Below are 10121 nucleotides of genomic sequence, written 5' to 3'. Positions count from 1 at the left end.
CTGATAAACTTGATCTGCTGAACAAACTTGGCTCTAAAGAATTAAATTCTATCACATGCACGTGGCTTAAAGCTAGGGAGAAACAGTTGTACAGGCCATAGAGTAGGGCCCATGTTTAGTTAGGTTCACATTCAGTCAAACATGTCAAACATTAAGTACAGGGCACGGCCAGTGTTAATATGGACAATGATTGTGTATACAGTATATGGCCAATGATTGTGTGTATACCACTATGATATGGCCAATGATTGTGTGTGTACAACTATGTTATGGCCAATGATTGTGTGTGTACAACTATGATATGGGCAATGATTGTGTGTACAACTATGATATGGGCAATGATTGTGTGTGTACAACTAAAATATGGGCAATGATTGTGTGTACAACTATGATATGACCAATGATTGTGTGTGTACAACTATGAAATGCCCAATGATTGTGTGTGTACAACTATGGTATGGGCAATAAGTACATGTATATACAAGTATAATATGGCCAATGATTGTGTGTATACAGTATGAAATGGCCAATGATTGTATGTGTATGAAATTGGAATGAAAGTTTGTAAAAGTTTCACTAAGGTAAACAGTAGATTGCACTTGGTAAAGATTACAGCATCAATGGAAATACTGAAGACTGTCCATTACAGGACACACCCCCATATGTGACACACCCACTTCATGTGATGTGTAGTGGGTGTCACTACACATTACAACTTGTAAAAAAAAATTGTGTGTAAACACTTGTAAAGATTGCACATGTTTGATAGCAAACAAAATCACTGCCAGTACAACAGCTTGTGACTAGAACAATTACATCAAATCAGAACAAATACACTTGAACTTTTCTTCTAATCCTAAGATAAAGCTATCCCAAAACTAAGAAGAACATTAGAGATAGTAAATAATATTAGTAAATAACATGAATGACTTATGCTTACAAGCAGTGGTTGTAGTGTGTGTGTGTAGAGTAAAGCTCAAGTATCATATCATGACTTTAATCTGGTATCAGCTCAAGTACCATATCATGACTTTAATCTGGTATCAGATCAAGTACCATATCATGACTTTAATCTGGTATCAGATCAAGTACCATATCATGACTTTAATCTGGTATCAGATCAAGTACCATATCATGACTTTAATCTGGTATCAGATCAAGTACCATATCATGACTTTAATCTGGTATCAGCTCAAGTACCATATCATGACTTTAATCTGGTATCAGATCAAGTACCATATCATGACTTTAATCTGGTATCAGATCAAGTACCATATCATGACTTTAATCTGGTATCAGATCAAGTACCATATCATGACTTTAATCTGGTATCATCTCAAGTACCATATCATGACTTTAATCTGGTATTAGGTCGGCCAATTTACACATCAGATCTTTTGTAACAAATATAAAATTTCACCAGCTAAATATCACAAAAATAAGACATATTACAGTAAAATAATTTGTGTAAAGTTTAAAAATTCAGGAATAAATTAATTATTTACCAGAGATAAAAGGACAAAAAAAAGTATAAATTAATCCAAATTTGGCTAAAAAAATATTAAAATCTGGTTAGCCACAGTATTTTTGAGTAAATAATACCAACATCAAACTTGTTATTGAAAAAAGCAAACAACATCAAATGAATGAGCAAATAGACAGTAAGTTGGACTAGAAAACAAGAGGCTATAAGAAGGCCGAGTTGGTCGACATGAACTGCAGTGATCTGCACAACTGTGGTTACCAAACACTGGACAGCTGGTTTAGCAACACAACACAACTGTGGTTACCAAACACTGGACAGCTGGTTTAGCAACACAAAACCTCTGGCCCTCAACATTTCTAACCTTGGGTTACACACATGTCCAGTAAGGAAAGGTTTTCTAAAAGTTTCAACATTCAGCTCAGCACAGCGGGATTCAGGTGTTGGTGCTAGCTCAGAGTTCACTTACAGGGGGAGTTCTGGGGGTTCATAGCTGGCTGCTGGATTCATAGCTGGCTGCTGGATTCATAGCTGGCTGCTGGATTCATAGCTGGCTGCTGGATTCATAGCTGGCTGCTGGATTCATAGCTGGCTGCTGGATTCATAGCTGCTGCTGGATTCATAGCTGGCTGCTGGATTCATAGCTGGCTGCTGGATTCATAGCTGGCTGCTGGATTCATAGCTGGCTGCTGGATTCATAGCTGGCTGCTGGATTCATAGCTGGCTGCTGGATTCATAGCTGGCTGCTGGATTCATAGCTGGCTGCTGGATTCATAGCTGGCTGCTGGATTCATAGCTGGCTGCTGGATTCATAGCTGGCTGCTGGATTCATAGCTGGCTGCTGGATTCATAGCTGGCTGCTGGATTCATAGCTGGCTGCTGGATTCATAGCTGGCTGCTGGATTCATAGCTGGCTGCTGGATGCTAGTGTCTATGACAGAGTCAGTGAACAGTGGAACAAATGATGTTTGATGATTATCTGTGGAGTTGTAATGACTCATAGCTGGGCGGGGGAGGCAGGGATGATACAGGCTGCTCTGTAACTGGTACTGATGTATAGCCCTCCAGTGAAAGAGGGGGAGGGTGGGGGTAGCCACTGTGGCCGGGGGGAGGGGGTGGGTAGCCACTCTGACTGTCTATGCTCAGCTCCCTGCTGCTGGCGAAGTGGTCAGTGCTGTAGTAAGGGTAGCTGGGCAGGCGGCGCAGTCGGCTGCGACGCGAGGCGGTGGTGCCAGAAGATGTGGCTCCTGTGTGTCCATCGTGGTCAGCCTCTCCCTCACCATCCCTCTCCTGGGACTCCATGCGACCAAACACACACTCTTCATACGAAGGAGGCACTGAAAGTTAAATGACGTGATTGCTTCAATACTAGCACTATTACAAGTCTAGCACTACTGCAAGACTAGCACTATTGCAAGACTAGCACTATAGGATAGGGCTGGTAAGTAGGTCACCAACCAGTTCTATGCCTCATGCAGGTCTTATTGAGCCGTAGAACTGGTTGGTGACCTACTTACCAGCCCTATTACAAGGCTAGCACTATTACAAAGCTAGCACTATAAAAGGCTAGCACTATTACAAAGCTAGCACTATAAAAGGCTAGCACTATTACAAGGCTAGCACTATTACAAAGCTAGCACTATAAAAGGCTAGCACTATTACAAGGCTAGCACTATTACAAAGCTAGCACTATAAAAGGCTAGCACTATTACAAAGCTAGCACTATAAAAGGCTAGCACTATTACAAAGCTAGAACTATAAAAGGCTAGCACTATTACAAAGCTAGAACTATAAAAGGCTAGCACTATTGGAAAGCTGGGCGAAACCATCTGGGGAAGGACTACAGGAAGTTTTTGTGGCTGGTCATAATACAAGAACTGATACATGCATGGGTTGGTCATAATACAAGAACTGATACATGCATGGGTTGGTCATAATACAAGAACTGATACATGCATGGGTTGGTCATAATACAAGAACTGATACATGCATGGGTTGGTCATAATACAAGAACTGATACATGCATGGGTTGGTCATAATACTAGAACTGATACATGCATGGGTTGGTCATAATACAAGAACTGATACATGCATGGGTTGGTCATAATACAAGAACTGATACATGCATGGGTTGGTAATAATACAAGAACTGATACATGCATGGGTTGGTCATAATACAAGAACTGATACATGCATGTGGTTGGGAGCACAATCACACTCAATGATTCCCTCCCCCCCCCCCCCCACCATTAAAATGACCAATGATGTTTTTTAAATAGTCAATACTAGATAATGTATGTTTTTAAGTACAGTATTGCTAAATTAAACATTAAATTATTCTCAAATGGAGTCAAATAGTTTTTGTCAGTCCTGTGAGGGGTAGGTGGGATCTAGTTTAGGCTGTGATAATGAACGTAGGCCTTTAGAAGGTGTCATACAACCATGCTATCTTTAAATTAGACGACTTACATTCATAGTTTTGTCTCAAGGGGGGAGTGGTGAGATCCAGGTCTAGAGATCCCTCATCTGAGTGTGAACTAGGGCGTGGCTCTGTGCGCTGCAGGGGGATGGTCCCAATAAAAATGGTACAACTCAGCTGAACATTTTTCCAGCCCACTGGCACCTCTACCTGCAGACAGGGGCAAGGTCACATGATGTCAAGGTCACATTATGGCAAGGTCATGTGATGTCAAGGTCACATGTCAAGGTCACGTGGTGGCAGTGGCAAACAGATGTCAGTGTTACATGTGACAATGTCAGAAATTATAATGTGGCATGATTTTAATGTGACATGATGTCAATGTCACATGTCAATGTTACACAGTGTTACAGCCATCTCTAGCAGGACTTACATGAATTTCATACATGATGTCAATGATGTTGCAGCCCTCCAACAGGGAAGGTGCAACAGCTGGTATGCTACAAGCGCTGACCAAGTGGAAAGTTTTGCCGGCGCCAATGTCGTCATCAGCTTGAAAGAGAACCCAGTGGTTGATCTTGTCATGGTACTTAGGATGGCCAGATGAGAACAAGCTGTCACTGAAGCCAGTGTAGCGCACAGTCTGAAAACAGTTGGTCAAGCAGGGAGTAGACTAATTACAGGCATGAGAAAACATATATGTATACCCGCACTATTGACATCCGCATCCCACAGATATACCTGCGCTAATGACATCCGCACCCCACAGAGGTACCTGTGCTAATGACATCACCACACCCACCATATATACCTGCACTAATGACATGACCACCGCCCCATATATACCTGCACTAATGACATCACCACCACCACCACCACCCCCATATATACCTGCACTAATGACATAACCCCCCTCCAGATATACCTGCACTCATGACATAACCCCCCTCCCAGATATACCTGCACTAATGACATGACCACACCACAAATTGATGATGTAGCCTTGTTGTTGACGATGATGGTGAAGTTCATGGGTTCCCCGGGGACAAAGCCACTCTTCTGCAGGTCCAGCTGTATGTAGACGTTACCTGAGTCACAGCAGCAGCCTTCATACATCTGCTCCCTCTCTAGGTGCTGGGGCATCTGGCAACAGGTCACTACATTGTTAACACTTGACCAGGTCACTACATTGTTAACACTTGACCAGTTCACTACATTGTTAACACTTGACCAGGTCACTACATTGTTAACACTTGACCAGGTCACTACATTGTTAACACTTGACCAGGTCACTACATTGTTAACACTTGACCAGGTCACTACATTGTTAACACTTGACCAGGTCCCTACATTGTTAACACTTGACCAGGTCACTTCATTGTTAACACTTGATCACGTCACTACATTGTTAACACTTGACCAGGTCACTACATTGTTAACACTTGACCAGGTCACTACATTGTTAACACTTGACCAGGTCACTACATTGTTAACACTTGATCAGGTCACTACATTGTTAACACTTGACCAGGTCACTACATTGTTAACACTTGACCAGGTCACTACATTGTTAACACTTGACCAGGTCACTACATTGTTAACACTTGACCAGGTCACTAGTACATTGTTATCACTTGACCAGGTCACTACATTGTTAACACTTGACCAGGTCACTACATCGTTAACACTTGACCAGGTCACTACATCATTAACACTTGACCAGGTCACTACATCGTTAACACTTGACCAGGTCACTACATCATTAACACTTGACCAGGTCACTACATTATACAACAGGAAGTGACATCATGGACATACAACATATGCCACTGGTAGGAAGTGACTATACAACATGTGGCAGAGGTCTGTGACTTACAGCAGCATCAGGTAAGATGGAGAGATCGAGATGTCGAATGACTGTCAGGTCCTGTTCAATCTGCAGCACACCCTTCCAGCCCCTGTCCATCGTGACAATACACTGATACCTGACATAGCCCCTGCGCCCCTCGAATGAAGACGGGACATCAGTAGGGAGAGTGAAATCAAAAGGATAAACATGCATCCCAGGAGGTTGGTTATCAGTCTGGCCTGGTGTTTCAAACAAGCAAGCAATATTTGTGTACTTAATCACTACAATAGTTTCACTTACACTTCAACAAACATTCTTGGATTGAAAATAATACTGAGGTAACAGGTTGAAGGGTAACAAGTACCAGGTCAAAGGTCATATAGCAAGTATTCTAGGGAGCTGATACAAAAAGGGCTGAGTCTAAAATAAAAACCAAACTTCAACCTACTTCTGCTCTTATACAGGTGATATTCACTGTCTATATAGACTTCCATGGCTTGATAATGTTTTGAAGTATCGCCATTGGACACATCCCACTTTGATTTGGCACGACCAATAAATTTTATGTCGATAGCTGGAGGAAGGAGGGTAAATGAGATAAATAAGGCAACTTGCTGTTTTGAAGTTTGAACAAAATCTATGTACAATAAAACTTATTTGTAAGAATTGTTTATTTTTAAATGCACAGTATCATATTTGTTCAATCATATGAAGATCTTAATAATTTAAAATGTGAATATTTTTATTAACACTACTATTGTCTAGTAAAGAGAAATTTGTGACAAATAAATGTGTCAATACATACGCCAAGAATATGTGCCAATTAATTTTTTAATTAATGAAAGCACCAATATAGTAAACAAAACTTGCAGCTTATCCATGTCTCTTTGGCTAGTTTGATGACAACACTCCCACTGACCACTTGACCAGCTATGTAGATGGAATTGGATCTGCTAAAGTGTAATTCAAAAAGTTCCACTCGCATTCTCACCTGTTAGAAAGATGATACTTATAAACTATACAGCAATTGGGTTTAGTAAGAGATAGAGAGAGATACTGTCTCAACAGAGTCTCAACTAATAAGACAATCGTTCAATAGATAAGTAAAACTATTTTAACATTATTTTATCTCATTCTCTTTTTGCAGATTGATGTACCTTCAAAATGAAAGTAGCAACAGCCTCAAAGTGTTTTGGCTCATGTCAGACTCTTCTGATGCTCCAACATAACATGGCAAACTTAACAGCCACCTGGAACATGAAACAGCCTCAACCTGTGAAGTCATTTTATTTTGCTATTACTAGATCTAGATACTTACTTACTTATTACTACTATACTATTATATTTTATATTTAATTAATAGCCTAATTAATTATTATCTAATTCTAATACAAGACTAAGTAAGACTGAGGTAGAAGTTTAGTTGAAAATGAAATGTTACTTATTTACTATTTAGGCCTAACCTAAATAGTAAACCATTTAAAATTAAACATATTGGTAAAACTCCATTTTAGCGTATTTTATTCCCCGCTTCCCGTTGAGCGTATTTTATTATAAACACAACCGAAACACACAAAAACGTTAGGAAAACACTAGATCAACTTATTTTTTTATGAATCTGATTTTTAATTACAAAAGGTAAAAAAAAAAAATTAAAAAAGCATTAGAACTGTTCCAATTAAATAGCAGTGTGATCGTCAGCGGGAGAAAAATCCCTACCCTACACGGTCGAGGGTTCACTGTGACTACTGTGAGTTCACATTGGCTTTGATTATCAGCATACGTCATACATAAAACATAGGGTAAAATCACGATATAGCGTTGGTTATTATTCCGGAACTGTACAGCAGTAAAAAAAACAGTAAAACCATGGCGTAGTCTGTCGAGCCGTTCCGGAAACCACCGGAAATACTGTAAACAATCATTTATTTGCCGCCATATTATTTTTAATACATAATGTTTAAAAATGTACAAGGATTGATTTTAGTTGCATTTTAAATACTGTTTTGCTAATTATTTTGTATTTCTAATTATTTTAAGTGTATGTGCTAATTATTGCTGCTACTAAACATTATTCTAGTTATTCTTACTACTTTTAACTTTAGTTAATCTAATCGTCTTATTTACTATGAAGAACAAGAGCTGGTTGTCGCAAATCTTCTGCAGGTTTTTTCTGTTTCTTAAAAAAAAAATTAATTACTACACTCGAGTTTATTAATAATATTTAGATTTTCTATCTGTTATTAATTTTCTGTCAATTAAACTGTAAATTAAGTTAAAACATTAATTTAATGCACTTGACTTTATTTTTTTTCACCGGTCAAATAAACTATGGTTTACAGTAACGAATGTTACCGAAACTCAACGAACATTACCCAATAATTTCCGACGCTATATCGTGATTTTACCAAACATAGCTCGGGCAATAGCTGTTTGAAATTGTGTTGGCCTCAGTTTTGGCGTGTGTTTCGGTTATTATAATAAAATACGCTCATCTGGAGGTAAACAAGAAGCGGAGAATAAAATAAATAATCGCTATGCTGCATCATGCACAAATCTGGCTTCTAAACTTCTAAAGAATTAAATTAAAGACTAAAAGTACGAGCTATAGGCTGTCAAGTGTCAGTGAATAGCCTACCTTACCAACAAACTATGTGAATAGGATAGGGCATAGGGCACTAGATCTAGATAGATCTAGATCTAAATAAATAGATCTGTAGAAATCTAGAATCTAGATCTAATCTAGATCTATCATCTAGATTCTAGATAAAAAAGAAAAGTTAACTCACTGAAATCTTTTTAGCAAAACCGGATATAAACAACATAAGGGTCTAGAGGCCAAACAAAATCTCTTTGTTTTTCGCCATAAAATTATGTAATTTAATAAATATACATTATTTAGACTTTAGAGTATGGTTCCGGACATTGCCATTGTTTGTATCTAATGAACGGATCGCATATCAGTCATCAGTACAATAATAACATTACACGGCCTACAACAAGACTAAAAAAGATGAGCGATTGTAACTGAACGTATCAAATTTTATTTCTTTGCCTAATTCGACAACCCTCCCCTTGTCAATGTCAGTGCCAAGACTGTCATCTTAACTCTCCGCGGTCTGCTGAAGGCAGTGGCGTAGGCAGGGGGGGGGTTAGGGGGGGTCATAACCCCCCCATAGACCCCTCGGTATATATAAAAAGTATGAGGGGGGGTGCAAATCGAAAGTTTGAGGGGGGGGGGGGGTGCAAATCGAAAGTTTGAGGGGGGGGGTGCAAATCGAAAGTTTGAGGGGGGGGTGCAAATCGAAAGTTTGAGGGGGGGTGCAAATCGAAAGTTTGAGGGGGGGTGCAAATCGAAAGTTTGAGGGGGGGGGGGGATGCAAATCGAAAGTTTGAGGGGGGGGTGCAAATCGAAAGTTTGAGGGGGGGGGGTGCAAATCGAAAGTTTGTCCCCGGGTAAAAAATTGGAACCCCCCCTTGAGACGATCCTGGCTACGCCACTGCCTGAAGGTCTTCTCTTTCCAGCTCTGTCCTATTTTTCAACCTCATCAAGGAGACCCCGTCCCCCCCCCCCTCCCCCCCCCCCCCCTCATGAGAAAATGTCTGATAGAAACCATGGCGACCAGTAAGGGGGTTCAACCATGGTCACATTGACGCAATTTGTCTACATGCTGTTGTGACGTCATTTATGGACGACCCCTTTGGTATTTGTTTTTTCACAGTGGTACACTGTCTATCTCTATTCGGGTAATTAGTACTGGTTTGAAGTTGTTTTTTTTTTTTTTGTTTAAATGAGTTACTGTGCTCTTCTTTTTAATAATTACAATTTTTTTTTTAAAAATGTAATCGACTTTGCAATAAAAATTGTTTTAAAGTAAAAGTAAACTGTTTCCGACTTTAAGTTTTTTTTTTGGGGGGGGGGGGAGGGAGGTGTATTTTTTTAAGTTAATGAGTTACGGCTCATGTGGTTAAAATGAAACAAGTAACCCAATTCTTTCTAGCAATTTCAAGGTTAGCAACTGTCTCATTGGATCTATCCGAAAAAGAAAGCCCAGATCTTTTCTTCAGCTTCAACAGCTAAGACAGCAATGGAGGTATTAATCACATCAAGCAGTCAACCAAATCTGCGTGGTCTAAGAATCAGACAGCTCATTAGCAATCAGCAAATATTACTCCAAGACTACGACAGAGCTGACACCTGGGTATTCTCATCGGACATTTTCGACGTCACTAAGATACTTAGCACCGCCTACACTTCTCATTACACAAAAAAGATAAAAATAAACGGCACCCAACGACGAAACACTTATATAAAAGCACCCTGAATTGTCATCAAATAACCGCTGTATCACCATCTACACTGACCAGCT

General features: G+C 39.8%; 1 protein-coding gene across 3 annotated transcripts; it reads right to left on the bottom strand.

The window, feature by feature from the left end:
- Positions 1 to 2242: 2242 nt before the first annotated feature.
- Positions 2243 to 8574, bottom strand: LOC131936686 (arrestin domain-containing protein 3). Of its 3 annotated transcripts, none has more exons than XM_059293736.1 (9): positions 8541 to 8574; positions 6909 to 7024; positions 6622 to 6742; positions 6200 to 6325; positions 5779 to 5990; positions 4863 to 5045; positions 4336 to 4545; positions 3953 to 4112; positions 2243 to 2820 (listed from the first exon to the last, which is right to left on the bottom strand). In XM_059293736.1, the coding sequence occupies exons 3-9, from the start codon at positions 6734 to 6736 to the stop codon at positions 2459 to 2461; spliced, it is 1368 nt and encodes a 455-aa protein (XP_059149719.1). In that variant the 5' UTR covers positions 6737 to 6742; positions 6909 to 7024; positions 8541 to 8574; the 3' UTR covers positions 2243 to 2458. The 3 variants fall into 3 exon arrangements, with proteins under 3 accessions (XP_059149719.1, XP_059149720.1, XP_059149721.1); XM_059293737.1 differs by lacking the exon at positions 8541 to 8574 and adding an exon at positions 8390 to 8480; XM_059293738.1 differs by lacking the exon at positions 8541 to 8574 and adding an exon at positions 8395 to 8451.
- Positions 8575 to 10121: the final 1547 nt, after the last annotated feature.

Source organism: Physella acuta, unplaced genomic scaffold (genome assembly GCF_028476545.2).
Source record: "Physella acuta isolate Inbredline_101_S28 unplaced genomic scaffold, ASM2847654v3 ptg000184l, whole genome shotgun sequence".
NCBI lineage: Eukaryota > Metazoa > Mollusca > Gastropoda > Physidae > Physella > Physella acuta.
Note: the sequence above shows the minus strand (reverse complement) of the source record. Positions and strands in the feature narration are given on the sequence as shown.

Excerpts from the sequence above, each read along its gene's own strand:
- LOC131936686 (XM_059293736.1), bottom strand. The coding sequence starts at position 6,736 with ATGCGAGTGGAACTTTTTGAATTACACTTTAGCAGATCCAATTCCATC. Across the intron at positions 6,326-6,621 it reads CAAAGAGACATGGATAAGCT|CTATCGACATAAAATTTATT; the intron begins GCAAGTTTTGTT and ends TCCTTCCTCCAG. Across the intron at positions 5,991-6,199 it reads TCACCTGTATAAGAGCAGAA|GCCAGACTGATAACCAACCT; the intron begins GTAGGTTGAAGT and ends TTGAAACACCAG.